The sequence below is a fragment of the Nyctereutes procyonoides genome, unplaced genomic scaffold, assembly GCF_905146905.1.
Source record: "Nyctereutes procyonoides isolate TBG_1078 unplaced genomic scaffold, NYPRO_anot_genome, whole genome shotgun sequence".
Taxonomy (NCBI): domain Eukaryota; kingdom Metazoa; phylum Chordata; class Mammalia; order Carnivora; family Canidae; genus Nyctereutes; species Nyctereutes procyonoides.
Window position 1 is genome coordinate 525,390 of NW_026575041.1, and position 15,925 is coordinate 541,314.

The 15,925-nt window shown below is 42.8% G+C and overlaps 1 protein-coding gene across 1 annotated transcript; it reads left to right on the forward strand.

The window, feature by feature from the left end:
* The first annotated feature begins 759 nt into the window (after window positions 1–759).
* LOC129506529 (olfactory receptor 52M1) lies at window positions 760–1,713 on the forward strand. The gene has a single exon (XM_055320293.1). It carries the CDS (start codon window positions 760–762, stop codon window positions 1,711–1,713), a length of 954 nt encoding a protein of 317 aa, XP_055176268.1.
* The last annotated feature ends 14,212 nt before the right edge of the window (window positions 1,714–15,925 follow it).

Genomic DNA, 15,925 nt, shown 5'->3' on the forward strand with positions numbered 1-15,925 from the left:
ATGTCTATGTCTTCCTCTGTGAGATTTCTGTTCATGCCTTTTGCCCATTTCATGATTGGATTATTTCTCCAATCTTATCTTCTATTGAGCCTCCATAAAGGAAGAAGGTCCTTGCAAGGACCTGCCTCTGGGCAGACAAAAAAAAAAAGGAGCTATATTCAGCAGCTTTCATCTTTCAAGAATCCCTTTGTTTCCATCCTCCAAAGTGCTCCTTCTTCACTAGCTCATGTCTCTACTTTGGCCTGTAGATTAAATATTTCAGCTCATCTATTAGCAAATGCTGGCCTCCAGCTTAAACCTTGATTTACCATAGAACCTAGACAGTCTCAGGACTCTATAATTCTAGCTTTCAGCATCAACATGTCGCTTTCCAAGGAGCTCTCATTTTGAGACATTCTAATATAATCCTGGGAGATATTACATAGCCTAGCTGCAGAGTTAAATGATTAAATAGGTACCAGTCTGCCTCAGGTCATTTCATTTATGGACACAAGAACATTACTCTGAGTCCTATTACAAAGAGATACTCTTACATTCATTCAAATATGTAGTTAGCATGTGCCTGGCAAATTTTTTCAATACCATGAAAGTAATAACATGACATTTATACTATGACTTTGTTCCATAATTTCCTCTAAGAAAGTTTATAGCATCAATGAGCCTATTCCTTATTATAGAACTTAGTATTCTTGTTTTTTATTTCTAGAAAACGTTTCTACTACATTTTGGAGCACAAGTGAGAAGGTTCATTTATGAATCATGCTCACTTCTCATAATGTCTGTTCAGTACCCAGCTCCTTCCAGCTCACTGGCATCCCAGGGCTGGAGTCCCTACATATCTGGCTTTCCATCCCCTTTGGCTCCATGTACCTAGTTGCTGTGGTGGGGAATGTCACCATTCTGGCTGTGGTAAAGGTGGAGCATAGCCTGCATCAGCCCATGTATTTCTTCCTGTGTATGTTGGCTGTCATCGACCTGGTTCTGTCTACTTCTACTATGCCCAAACTGCTGGGAATCTTCTGGTTTGGCGCTGGAGACATTGGCCTGGATGCCTGCCTAGCTCAAATGTTCCTCATCCACTGCTTTGCCACAGTTGAGTCCGGCATCTTCCTTGCCATGGCTTTTGACCGCTATGTAGCCATCTGCAACCCACTCCATCACACTACAGTGCTCACTCATACTGTGGTAGGACGTTTGGGGCTGGCTTCCCTCCTCCGGGGTGTACTCTACATCGGACCCCTGCCTTTGATGATCCGCCTGCGGCTGCCCCTTTACAAATCTCGTGTCATCTCCCACTCCTACTGTGAGCACATGGCTGTGGTCACCTTGACCTGTGGTGACAGCAGGGTCAACAATGTCTATGGGCTAAGCATTGGCTTTCTGGTCCTGATCCTGGACTCAACAGCCATTGCTGCCTCTTATGTGATGATTTTTCGGGCTGTGATGGGGCTGGCCACACCGGAGGCCAGGCTTAAAACCCTGGGAACATGTGGTTCTCACATCTGTGCCATTCTGATCTTTTATGTTCCTATTGCTGTTTCTTCTCTCATTCATCGATTTGGTCACCAGGTGCCTCCTCCAATCCACACTCTACTGGCCAACTTCTACCTCCTCATTCCTCCAATCCTCAATCCCATTGTCTATGCTGTCCGCACAAAGCAGATCCGAGAGCGGCTTCTCCAAATCCTCAAGATAGAAACCAAGATCAAATGACTTAACTTTCTTCTCAAACAAGCACACAGAGAAGGGATGGAAATACGATGGGCATCTTATGAGATGGGAACTTCGAGCAGTCTGAGATGTTGGGCCCAGTGTTCTCCAGGTTTGTGATTCCAAAGGAATGCTAAAAATGGACAACTCTAAATTCTAAGGGTAGTTTGAGGCTTTTTTTTAATGACTAAAGGGTATTTGACCTGTCAAATACTATTTGTATTGCTATAGTAATACAAATAGCAATTTGTGTTCAATCAGCTCTCATGTAATTCTTACAGATGTCCTAACATCTTATGAGGTCGGTAGTATTGTTCACATTTTACACATTATAAAAGGTATTTTGTCCTATTTCCAAACTGCATATAAGGTCTCTAAGGCATGTAGCTCAAATGCTTTAGCATTTATAACATATTGTGTTATAGGATACACAGAAAAGATGCTGAGTAGAATGTATGTGTTAAGTAAATCCTAGAAAACTGGATTTCATTAAAACAGCCTTAGCAATAAGCAAAGCATTTTTTATTTAAACCTTTAAAAAAGATGCTACTAAAAAGTACTTGTGCTAAGAAAGCATGGAGTGTTCTAGGAGAACATGGCCTGGAAAAAAATGTCAGCTTAATGAGGCAAGACAACCAGGTCTCAACATGACCCTGTACCTCCCCTGTAGACCCACTCCTATCAGGTAGCCTGAAGCATGTGACGAATCCATGAAGAGAACCTCCCCTTCCCACAGGAGCTCTCCCTGGGTCTACCTGTAAGACTCCTGATCATGAGGTGTGGTCTTTTGAATAAATCACAGGATAGAACTCATAACTTCACCCTATTAAGTCTAGAAACATTGACTTTTCTTTCCAAATTAAGTATTAGTTAAGTATTTAGAAGTATAAAGCACTTTGCTACTTAAGTAGCTGTAGAAATTAATAATTACCAATATAATTATTATAACCACACTGTATAGGTAGACATTATTATCCCTGCTTGGCAGATGAGAAAAACTGACATTCCCAGAAGTGATAGAATTGTCCAAGTGACTCAGTTTACAAGAGGTAAAATCAGGAATTCAGCAGTTTAAACCTCCAAAACCGCTAGTCCTTCTGGCCTTCATTTTAGTCAGCCATGGAAAAGCCAAAAAGCCTCTTTCCCAAAGTCTGAATGGTTGTGTATTTCATGTTCCTTGTAAAGCAGACACTATACTTCCTTATTCCCACCTGGGAATCCACAGATCAGTCTCCTGTCCCAAGTGTAGAGCTGGATTCAGTCTTAGTTCAATTACAAATCCTTAATTATAACTAGACAGGAAGATGTTGAGTCTACTAAGCTTCAGGTGTACAACAAATGATCACAGAGCTTAGTATGAAGGGAAATAGTCAAGTACAAGGGAAAGATCACTACATGACAACCAGAAAAAAAGGAATTATCAATTTGCTTTGTCTATTCCAGTTAATTGCCTCACTTTTGGGATATTTAGGATGTGGGATCATTTAGGGTTCTGATTATATTCATATTTCTTCTAATATCTAACCTCTAATATCTTCTAATATCTAGTATCTAACCTCTATCCCATTCTAACCCTCCATCATGGTGCTTAGTTTCATTTTCCTGAACCTTATGTCTAAATCAAGTATTCTCCATATGAATGGAAAAAGCAATCATAAGCAAAGTCCTATTTTGCCCATCCCCACCATGAATGGGAAGCAAGGGAAGACGTTTAGAGTTAGTGCTAAGTATGTGCTCACTAGCTCTCAGGGCCATCTTGTTTAAGGAGTCCAAGAAAGTTCTAGGTCTTTGGGCTTTGCCCTATCACTGAAGCTCTAGCATTTAACCACCAGATTAAAAATTGGAGAATAAACCAGATTTCTAACATTTCTTCAGTGTAGAACATTTAGTTTTCTGAAGGAAAATATGCTCAAGGGAGTTGGACATAAACTTGGACCCAATTTATGGCACCTAACCTTCAGAATTCAGCCTAGCACATGAATTTGCCTTTATACTCCAAAGACTGAATTCGGTCAGACTGGCTATGGAATATTAGAGTCTCTCCCTCAATTCTAAGGTCTTACATATTCAAGATTTTATTTATGGAGAGAGACAGCACACATGTGAGCAGGGAGAGAGAGAGAGAATCTTGAGTAAATTCATTGCTGATCACAGATCCCAATGCAAAGCTCAATCTCATGGCCCTGAGATCATGGCCTGGGGGAGGGTGGGGGGTGGTGGGAATCAAGAGTGGGACACTTAACCTACTGAGCCACCCAGGTGCCTCTGAAATCCTATGTATCTTAATATCATCAAGTCTGGATGTAGCCAAGAAGCATTCAATTGGCAACCTAACCAGAAAGATTAAGTGGTTTAGACAATATACACAAACCATGGAGATTGCTGTGGCAACTTCTAAATATGCCTCTAACTAGATCTCCCATGGTAAGAGTATGTTCAACTGACAGCCTTAGATCTTGCCATCTAAAAATCTAAAATCCATCACCGTATTCTGCCAAAGTCACATTTCCTCACAACCAGCTCCTAGCCAATGACTAGGCATTACAGGGTTGTAAGGTAGACCCATTCCTGCAAGACGCAACCCTTATGACAGGTAGCTATGGTTCCAGGGCTCCTCATTCACCTTGCTGGTGCTTTTATAAATTACAGTGAAGTCTGAGTCCTTTCCTTCCTTAGCCTCCTGCAGTCTTTTACAGAGATCAGACTGGCCCTGTGATCTGATTGCTTGCCCAGCATCTGGCTCCCTCTGCATTTCCCTCATAGGCATAGCTTCTAATAAATCTCACATGTCTAATCCCATCACTTAGTTTGCTTCTTGGAGGACCATAAGTGGTCAGAGAAAGCAGTAGGTAAAATAGGGATCTGACTGGCTCACTGACTGCCTTGGTTGAGGGTGCCACTCTACTTAGTATGTAGGGTATAGGTAGTCCTATCACACAAGATAGTGGCTCAATTGCTAAATATTTCACTGGTGGCAAACTAAGAAAACATCCCAGTAGAGGGAAACACTGTTGTAGGTATGATGACAAGCATTTGAAAAACATGGTGGTACAGCCTACAAAGACCCTGGTATGTGGTTTTTCTAACTTGCACTGATACCTTGCAAAAGACTAGTAGGATTGAGGGCTGTTAACAAGCAGTTAATAGTTAAGTGTGAGTGCCACAGTGGCAAATTATGAAGAGATCCATATATCCTGCAATTATATACAGCTGACAGGCAAATCAGAGACCACTGTTAGAGGCACAGAGCACCAGAAGCATTTGAATGCTCAAACAAGATCAGGGTTCTATTTTGGAAAACCTGGGACACCAAAACATGGTATGGAGACATCTGGATGCCTGCCCTTGAAGATATAAGCACTGTAGATACCCCTAAATTCTTCAGCTTTCAGAGGTTATGCAGTTTCCCTAGTAAGGGATAACATCTGTGAGGCAACAGGTGTTCCCCTCAGGAGCCACCCCCACCTCTCCTTCTGGCTGCTAATGCTTATAACTACAGTTAAGTAAGCATACCATTTCTGGGGATAGGCAGGGCACATACCTACTTACAAGAGACAAGAATACCCTGGGAATGGTTTGGGGAGTATCAAGGGATATATAATGGAATCTTAAGACTAGATTTAAAAAAAAAAACTTGGTGGGCACTTTCTTGGGATGTGGGATTATTTATGCTTGCAAGGACCCTAGGAGTTAGTGTAAACTCACTGCTAGAGTGGCTCCTTTAAGCCTGAAAAGATAACCAACAATCAGCAAAGTGAAAATGCTTAAGTTGCCCTGGAAGAAGGTCAAAATACAGGGAAGTAGTCCTCTTTTAACAGATTGTTATTGTATGGACAGAAGATCAGAAAATTATATTCAGTTGGAGGACACAAAACACAACATTCAAAGCCATTATAACCTGGTGAAATGGGCACCAGCACCACTGAGAAGTTCAATGCTGGTTCTCTGTATACCAGGTCTGATGGCAGCAAAGGTAGTTCCAGGTGTGGGCTCATTAAGCTCTATGAGGATAAGGCAGAAAGAGGCCAAGTGGAAACATTGGACCACATGTCAGAAGACTGAAATTACTCTAAGAACTGGTCAATTCGAGGGGGTTTGGCCCCCAGGAAGTTGTAGAACTATCTGAGTGTATTGTACCCTAAAGGCCAAAACAGATGGGCAGCCAGCAAGGCTCTGCTTACCATTTAAAGAAATGGATAGAAGGCTGGGGATGGTGACTGCAATAGTTAATCTCTTGTTCAGTTCCCTGTGCCAATTTCTGATCTAGAACTCATTAACCCAAGAGGTACCTAGATCCCTAAGGGGAAGGACTCTGAAAAACCATGATTCTATTCCACGATGCCCTGAGATCTTCCCTAGAGGTAACTATGGCCATTTGTTTAGGCTATTTTGTACGGGGAAGAGAATACCTAGACATTGAAGATTATTAAACAGTTTGACTTGACATTGATACTGAGAAACTGAAAGCATAATCATGGTCCCTCAATTAGAATTGGGGCTCTACTCTAGGTAGTAGAGTCCCGTTAGTAAGGGGACCTGGTGAAAGTCCAGTTCTCCATATGTCCTGGTTCCACAAACCCACTTGGTAGTTATTTCTTCAGCCACTTAAGTGACTGATTACAACTACCATACTAGAGTTAGAATAACCACATGTACCTGGCCTGTGAGATAAGAGCAAGCAGAGGGTAAGTCCAAATGAAAATCTCCAAAATTTCTCTCCAAAATTGTTTTTAAAAAATGCTTCCAGGTCCATAGTAGAGAATTCAACAAGTTGGCAGATGTACGGTTTTTCATTCCAGTGATAGGAAAAGATGGAAAACAGTTTCCATTCACATGTGATAGACAATACTCCTGGGTTTCCCTGAGGAGTACGTTAACTCTTCCTTTATGTACCATAATACAGTCCTAAGAGGACTAGCTATCCCATAGAACATCCAATGATCCAACAATGAGGTGTTGATTAGGCAAAAAAAAAAAAAAAGAGAGAGATGGACAGTGAAAGCCTTAGTAAAACACATGCCCTAGAGGAAGAGACAAACACTAAGAATATTCAGGAACATAGCACTTCAGTGAATGTTTTCAGGGGTCCAATGTTAAAGAAGTGTTACTAAAGCAAAGATCTTCATCCTACAAATTCTACCACAAAGAGAAAATAATGCATGGTAGGCCATATTGAATTCTGGAGATAATGTATTCCTCACTTAGGAACCCTGCTTAGTCTCATGTACCAGAAGATGTGGAAGGCTTCCCGCTTTGAGTGGGCCCAGAGCAGGAAAAGGCTCCATTGCAGGTTCAGGCTGTGGTGCTCACATCACTGCCACTTAGGCCTTAGGACCTAGCAGAATCAGATGTTAAAAGGTATCAGTAATGGGAAGAGAAACAGCATGAAGCTTATAGAATGACTACACATGCCCATAGTATTTGGGTCAGGCCATGTCACCACACAAAGTTAACTTTCAATAATTAACTCCTGCCATTTTACTACACCCTGGTAGAGACAGAGCATTTGGCCATGGGAAAATTGATCATGCATCCAGAACTGCCCATTGTGAGCTGGGTCTGTCAGACCCACCAAGTCAAACTTGGACAGACCAGAGGACATAAGTTGCATAAGCAGGTATCTGAGACTCAGGTCTTCCATGGAATTTGCACCAGTCCTTCTCCTCCAGATCACATCAATGACCTTATGAAGGGGTCTGTTAAGCCAACTGAGAGAGGAAAAAGCCAGAGATTGGTTTATATTATGGTTTGAGAAGGCATGGATTCCACACAAAAGATTTTAATAGCTGTGTTTTGGCTTAGAAAAGGAAAGAAAACTAATTATAGGAACCTACACATAGATCAAGGCAATAGTAGGCAATAAATGAGAATAAGGCAAAGTTACAACAAATCAGATACTTACAATAGCCAACCTCATTAACTGGGGAAGCCCCATGGAAACAGCCAGGCTGGAGTCCTGATTAAGAGGCCTGGGCAGAGAGAGAATCCTTCCCTCAGGAGAGACTTTCAACAGACCATCCCCAAAAGGGCCAGATTTATAGGACAAATAGGTGAACGAATGTTTCATTTCAAACCCTATGTGTAGTTTGGAGCAGCCTGTTAATACCACATTAGCATGTTTCTACATTTTCGAGGAGCCTGGGCTATGTGTGTCTGCCTCCCTTCCCAGATTCCATTCTGGGGTCCCAACACAGCCTGGAGAAGAGGATATAAGACAATATTTATACCTCTTGGCATCAAGAACAAAAAAGCCAGTCCTGACCTGGAGGCCAGATAATATATTTTAAACAATTAGGCTCCCGAAGTTATCCACACAGTATGAGTCTCACAACATTCCTTAGCCTGCATGTGTACATGCAGGTCTGGGAGGTCAGTTATGAAGTACAAATCACAAAAGTATCTATCCATACAGAACAGCATAGCCTGAAATGGATGGCAGATGCATTAGAGTCATATACAGGAATGTCCCTGAGGCTTTGAAGGAGTAGAGAATCAAAGCCTTCCCAATTGGCACAACTTCAAATGGTACAACTGGTCATTCGTACTCTGTTAAAGGTCAAATGGTCCAAGAGGAGAATCTAAATCTTCAGGCAGGGACTTAGAGATTAAAAGACGGGAGATTTAAGGCAAAGAGGTTTGGGAGGCATAAAGATGGGCATATGGGAGTTGGGCCCAAATGGAAGACTTATCTGTATAAAGCACACACAAGAAGAGGCTCTAAACAACTAAGCCATTGATTTGCCAGTTGACATTCATCAGTGGTCAGCTCAGAACTGGTATGATGGCTTATTAGAGTGGCAGCAATAACAGCAAAGGAGACTGTGTGGGCCCAACCAAGTAGAGGCCCACTGACCAAGGTTGACTAGATACTGCTGCCTCTGAAGGTCAGCAATAGAGATCAATGCTGAAACACAGACATACAACTATTATTCCTCAAGGAGGCCATTTGACAGGAAGTCAACTACACTGAAGGTCTGTACTGCTTATGAGATGTACTTATAGGTATGGCTTTGCCTTTCTTGTCCACAGAGCCTTGGTCAGCACTACTTTGAGGGCTTCATGAATGCCTGATTTACAGGCAGGCAATCCTACAGGACATAGTAACAAGAGCGGACATTCTTCACTGTAGGATATGCAGGATAGGACTCATGGCCATGGGTATCCACTGGAAGAATTAACATTACTTTACCAACCAGGAACAGGTAGCCTCAGAATCCTGGAGCAGTCTTCTAAAGATAGCTAGAAAAGCAGCTCAGAGGCAACACTTCACAAAAGTAGACTACCATCCTTTAAGATGCCATATTTGCAGGAAGTCATATCTGTCTGGTGCTAAGTCCCCAGCAGCATACAGGAGTCCAGGAACAAGAGGGAGAAGGAGGATTATTCTATAACCTCCAATCTACTAGAGGACTTTCACTTCCTGTCCCAGAAATTCTTGGTTCTGCTGTATTGGAAGTCCTGATCCTCAGAAGTTTACAGAAAGAGTTCTATTGAACTATAAGTTACAGTTGTCATCACTCTGTGTTGGACTCTAGTGCTTAGGGACCAACAGGTAAGAAGAGGAATTCCTATACTGACAAGAGTAACTGATCTAATTGATAAAGGCAGCTGCATTATGCAATGCATACAGGAGGAAACTAAATGAGAAGCCAGGGGATTCATTTGGGCATTTTCTAGTACCCATGCCATATTACAAGCAGGAATGTACATATGCAATGATCCCCAAATGAGAAGAGTATGATTACCAAGGGTTTAGCCTCCTCAGGGATGAAGAATTGTGTTCCTTCATCAGGTAAGCCAAGATTTGCAGTGGTGATAGCTGAGAGTGAAAGGAATTCCAAATAGACTGGGAGAAGATGAGGGACAGTTGTGGTTCAGATAGGTTTAGAGACTGGAGCTGCAGTTCTCCCTCCAACCTTCTTGTTCTAATTTACCCTCAGCAAGGGCTCATGGGAACAATGGAGATGTTGCTCTCAAAATCTGAAGGGCAGCTGTACAGTACAAGAATGGATTATGGTGGCCATGAAAATGTGCTGCTCATATCTGACTGCAGAGAGTTTGACTGAAAGCCTCTATCACTATGCTCAGAAATCCATGGTACTGCCTAGGTTCCACTTTCAGTGGTGGCTTCCAGCCAATGAATGAGCATAGCACTAAAAGGCAGACCCACTCTTGAAAGACACTGGACTCCTCTTATGGATGCCGTTGGCACAAGAATTCATTGTAGCCTTGCCAAAATGTTCTTAGAAATGCATGAAATCTAAAACCTTCTTACCTCCCTCCCTCCCAGAGATCAGACCTGCACTGTAATCTCATGGTTCAAGTCTCACGATGCCTTTGTATTTTCCTTCACAGGCATTTCCCCCTGAATGAAGCAACCTCTGACATATCTCATTCCACCTTGGCATCTGTTCTTTGGAGAACCTATTCTAATTCAACTATGGGGAATCTCACTGAAAAATCTTCAATTCATGTTCCCCAGTCAAGTCAGTCCTGTGGGAAGAGTTAATACCTCTAAAGAATTTAAACCCTTCTGGGAAGATTGATTTTCCAAAGACTGCTCAGACATTTGAAAATGAAAGCCACATACCTTTATGATCCTCAGTATGCAGCTCAGCAATGCCTTTCTTTCTCATTATAGAACTATAGAACAGAAGACATGGGGGACCGATTATCTAGTGCATCTATGTAAATCTGAAAGACCTAGTGTCAGATGGGTCTTATACCAACTGAGTTCAAAGTGCAGCCTAAAGGCAGAACCACTCTCTTGATGTTAACATAGGCACTCCTCACAAATCAGTGAAGTTTTATGGGAAGGGAGTCAGCACAAGCTTAAGACTAGCTTAAGACTACTCTAAAGACATGGTTACAACCCAGTTTTCCCAATTTCTCTGTAGCAGCTTGTTTTTATGTGAAGTCTGGTTATGGATAGAGAATTTAGGTTTCTACTCTAAGCTACTTCTCTCTCCCTCCCTCTCAACTCCTGGAATCAGAATAGAAGAGAATATAAGGGATATATTACCAACTGCCTAGCCCTTGCAAGGATAAAATTCTGAACAGCTTTGGGTTCTAAGAGTAAGCAGAAAAAGCAATTTTCCTGGGAGAATGGTAGCCACTCAGCTAAGTGTTCGTTGTGTGAACCTGAGTTGTTAGGATCTCTTGTGTGGAGGTTCCATTCTCCATCTCTGTTCCCCGAGGCTGTTCTCCCCTCAGTTCTTCTCTAAACTCACTCTTAAAGAATGGCTGTTATTTGTTACCTAAAGGGACATTCTCAGCCCCAAACCAAGGATTTACTTTTAGAACATTCATAGCTAAGTTCTTCCACAGCCTTTGTGACACACAGTGAGATTTCTGTTTCAAATACAATACAAAATAGCTTCCTACTCAGACTCTACCTCTATCCACAGAGTGCTATTGAATGATTTATGTTAAGGTTTCAGCGTGGTTGTAGGTAAATATATACACAAGTAAGAATATTTTTCAAAGTTCAACAACACAGTATCACATACAAGGACCTCCAACATGAAGTCCTAGAAAAGCCTGTTAGTATCACAAGGGTAATTGTGAAAGACTGTTGAAGATTGAGCCCTGAGCATCTTTAAAGGTCTTTCCAGATGTGAGGCCAACATTGCTCTTAAACTCAAATGGTAGGCAAGTATAACTGCCAGCTGCCTTCCCCAAGATCAATATCAAAGGTACTATGAGTACTCTATGGGTACTCAAAGATAGAGATTGAAACTCTGGAGAACATTGGGATGGTAAGTGACCAAAAAGTTTGTGGGGCAGTAGCTTTGGCCTGAGACAGAAAACAGACATCCATGCACTGCTGTGGGAAATGCAATAGATAATGGACTATAAGATCTTGGGTCTTATTCCTGCCCTGCATTGCCTTGGAATAGGCACTAAGCAGTGCCTAGTTAACACTTGTTTGTGTGGACTCAGTTATCCTCAAGCCCCATCACAGTAGCAGAGAAGCTCTATGCTGATGAAGTAGGGTACAACTAACCTCAAGTAACAGTATCTCCACCCTCTGACATTCTTAAAACTGTCATGTGACCCAAGGAGATTTCTTCCTAAATTTAAGTCTTCTCCCCAGGGAACAGAGGTTTTAATTTTTGTGGGGAAGGGAAAGACTATATTTGGGCTCTTATTCTGGGTTAGATAGTCCTACAAACAGAAGGCTGATTTCCATAAATAAAGCTAGTTAATCAAGTAGTTCAAGAAAACCCATTTTTTTGTTCAGGCATCCTCTATTTGGAGTATTTCACCTTGTGTGTGAATAATCCATTAGTTTGAAATCCTGGGTAGGGTCTCTCATTTTCTTGGCTCTAAAGACTATCCGTACTCTTAGGTGTTTTTCTGTCAGGCTCAGTTGTTCATTTAATAAACATTTACTGAGCATTTACTAATAAAGAAGTATGCTCAGGTTTGGAAATACAATAAAGAGAAAGCTAAGGTCTCAGGCTTCATGAAGCTTTCATTCCAGAAGTATAAATAGACATTTCACAAGTAAAAAAACACTAAGATAATCAGACTCTGATAAATGTACCACAGACAAGAAGAAAGGTGATTGGATACCATAGAAGACGATTTCATAGATGAATAAAGAACTCTGTAAAAACATTTCTCAACAATGAAAAGGACTCCTCTGTAAGAAAAGCTGTTTGGAATGAGAGACTCCTAACTCTGGGAAATGAACTAGGGGTGGTAGAAAGGGAGGTGGGTGGGGGATGGGGGTGACTGGGTGATAGGCACTGAGGGGGGCACTCGATGGGATGAGCACTGGGTGTTGTTCTATATGTTGGCAAATTGAACACCAAAAAAAAATAAATTTATTTTTAAAGAAAGAAAAGCTGTTTGGAGAACATTTTAGGCTAAGGGAACAGTCTGTACAAAATTTCAGCAGCCAGAGAGGATGAGAATTTCCCAATATGGCTACTGGGTTGCAAAGACCTACTTTGCTGACTCTTTCTCTTCCATTTCACAACCTTGAAAATTTACTAAACCTTTCTAAGCTTCAGCATCTCTATCTTCATTGCAGGATATGATTTTTAATGGTGTTATGTAAATGAGACAAAACACCTAGTAGGATCTCTAGCAAGTAACCAGTGTTTACTAAATGATAACTCATTGTAATAATCATTGCCATTATTAAAAAAATAAAAATCTAAAAATAAAATATGGAAGGAAAATAGGTTCTTTCCTTGCCACAAAAGGGTCATCGGTAGCCTGAAATATCTATGACTTAATGCCATTTCAAGAGGCAAGAAACCATACTCTAATTTTCACCCTAAAAGGTTCTTGTTTTAGGATTCCTCCAATGGATTCAAAAACATGATAGGAGATGGAAAATTCTCCAGGAGATTGCAAACCAAGTGCTCAACCCAAGGGTTTGGGTATTGCCCTGCCAGCTCCTACGGCAAAGAGGTTTGCTGCCCATCAAAAAACCTGCTCAAAATGGCTTTGGGTACCTCACTCGGGGAAAAAAAAAAAATCACCAGTAAGCAAGCATAAGCCTGCTGAATCTTCAGGTAAAATGAATACCACTAGGACATAAAGCAAATCCTGAAGGAATGCCAGGAGCATGCCTGAAAAGACTAAGGGACAGCAATGGAATTTCTGCTACAAAATGATCCGGTATGGTTAATTTTGCCAATGGACACAAATTGGAGCTTAGGTCAGAGACTGGATAAAAAGCTCTGGGACAAAATGAGGTGGGGATCTGGAGATGGCTGAAGGCAAGAGAGGCCAAGAGTAGTCACTTCTCACCTAACCCTATCCGTGGTCCTGCCATTAGCCCTCCTGAAACACCATCTGCCTGTGGCTGTTTGTCCACTTGAGCTGAGGATATGGGAAAGGAGCAGGAAGGGGCTAGTTTATGGATATAGAAGGGTGGGCCTTCTATAGACCAAGGAGTCAATTACTTTGAGAATTGAATTGGGCAGAGTCCATATTTAGTCCTCTTTGAGGAGCTTTGTAAGGCTCTATATTGGCAAGATGGCAGAAGAGTAGGGTCCCCAAGTCACCTGTCCCCACCAACTTACATAACTTTCAAATCATCCTGAAAACCTACAAATTTGGCCTGAGATTTAAAGAGAACAGCTGGAGGGATGCCCGAGTGGCCCAGCGGTTTAGCACCTGCCTTCAGCCCGGGGAGTGGTCCTGGAGACCCGGGATCGAGTCCCACGTGGGGCTCCCTGCATGGAGCCTGCTTCTCCCTCTGCCTGCGTCTCTGCCTCTCTCTGTGTCTCTCATAAATAAATAAAATCTTTAAAAAAAAATAAAAATAAAGAGAACAGCTGGAACGCTACAGAGAGAAGAGTGTGCTTCTAACAAGGTAGGAAGACAAAATAAATAAATAAAAAATAATCCAGTGGAGGAGGGGCCCCTGCGAGAAGCTGGGAGAACCTCCAGGACAGGAAAGCCAAGTCCTGGAGAAGCAAGAACTTTCAAAATCTTCCTGGATGGAAAGGCGCTCGCAGGAAACTCGAGCAGGATCCCAGGAGGGGCAGTGGAGACCCCAGGTTCCCCGGGTCACTAACAGAGGAAGTGTACCCCAGGGGAGAGCGCCCCACACACCAGAGGCCGAGGGCTGGAGCACGTGCCCAGCAGGGTCTCGGGAGCAGCTCAGGTGGTGTCTCTGCGCAAACAGGGCTGCACCGCCGGGGAGTGCAATTCCAGCAGCGCAGGCCCTGGATCCCAGGGCACCGGGGGACACAGTCCAGGATCCTGGTCTCGCCTTGGGACAGGCAGAGGCCAGGAGGGCCCAGGACAGCGAGGACGCTCCTGCCGCCGGCGCCCCTAAGCTGTGCAAGTCAGCGCCACCCCCACCCCACCCCCCGCCCCCGGAGCATCCAGGCCAGTGCAGACTGGGAGACTGCAGTAGTTACTGCGGGAGCTGATTCCAGCGCTGGCAGCTGCCACTGTTGTTGTTCCTCCAGGTGTCACCCTGTACCTGGGAGGGTGGAGCCGCCAGGGAACGAGTCCCCACAGGATAAAACAGCTCCCACAGAGTTGTGCACCTGGCAAGGGGTGGAACGGCTCCCGCAGGTGCACATACCTGAGAATCAGCACAGCATACCCCTCCCTTAGAACCAGCTGGAAGGACAGTGGAAGAGCAAGTTCTTAACCAAGCAACACTGGAAAGCTTCAGGGGAAGTCGAGGGATTTACAGTATATAGAACCAGAGGATACCCCTCCTTGTTTGTTTTTTGTTGTTGTTTTTTCTTTGTGGTTTTTTGTTTGCTTCTTCCTTTTTTCTTCCCTTTTCCAGTGCAACTTTTTAGCCACTCTGCACTGAGCAAAATGACTAGAAAGAACTCACCACAAACGAAAGAATCAAAAATAGTACTCTCTCCCACAGAGTTACAAAATTTGGATTATAATTCAATGTCAGAAAGCCAATTCAGAAGGAAAATTATAAAGCTACTCGTGGCTCTAGAAAAAAACATAAAGGACTCAAGAGACTTCATGACTGCAGAATTTAGATCTAATCAGGCCGAAATTAAAATTCAATTAAATGAGATGCAATCCAAACTGGAGGTCCTAATGACAAGGGTTAATGAGGTAGAAGAACAAGTGAGTGACAGAGAAGACAAATTGATGGCTAGGAAAGAAGCTGAGGGAAAAAAAGAGAAAAACAATAAAAAGACCAGGAGGAAAAGTTAAGGGAAATAAATGACAGCCTCAGAAGGAAAAAAAAAAAATCAACGTATAATTGGGGTTCCAGAAGGCGCTGAAAGGGACAGAGGTCCAGAGTGTATTTGAACAAATCATAGCTGAGAACCTCCCTAACATGTGGAGGGAAACACTCAGATCCAGGAGATAGAGAGCCCCCCCTAAAATAAAAACTGTTCAACACCCCGACATTTGGGCAGCCCCGGTGGCGCAGCGGTTTAGCGCCGCCTGCAGCCCAGGGCGTGATCCTGGAGACTCTGGATTGAGTCCCATGTCAGGCTCTCTGCGTGGAGCCTGCTTCTCCCTCTGCCTGTATCTCTGCCTCTGTGTGTGTGTGTGTGTGTGTGTGTGTGTCTATGAATAAATAAATAAAATCTTTAAAAAAAAAACACCCCGACATTTAATAGTGAAATTAGCAAATTCCAAAGATAAAGACAAGATCCTTAAAGCAGCAAGAGACAAGACATCCCTAACTTATACAGGGAAAAGTATTAGATTAACAATACATCTCTCGGGATCCCTGGGTGGCGCAGCGGTT

Excerpts from the sequence above, each read along its gene's own strand:
- LOC129506529 (XM_055320293.1), top strand. The coding sequence starts at position 760 with ATGCTCACTTCTCATAATGTCTGTTCAGTACCCAGCTCCTTCCAGCTC.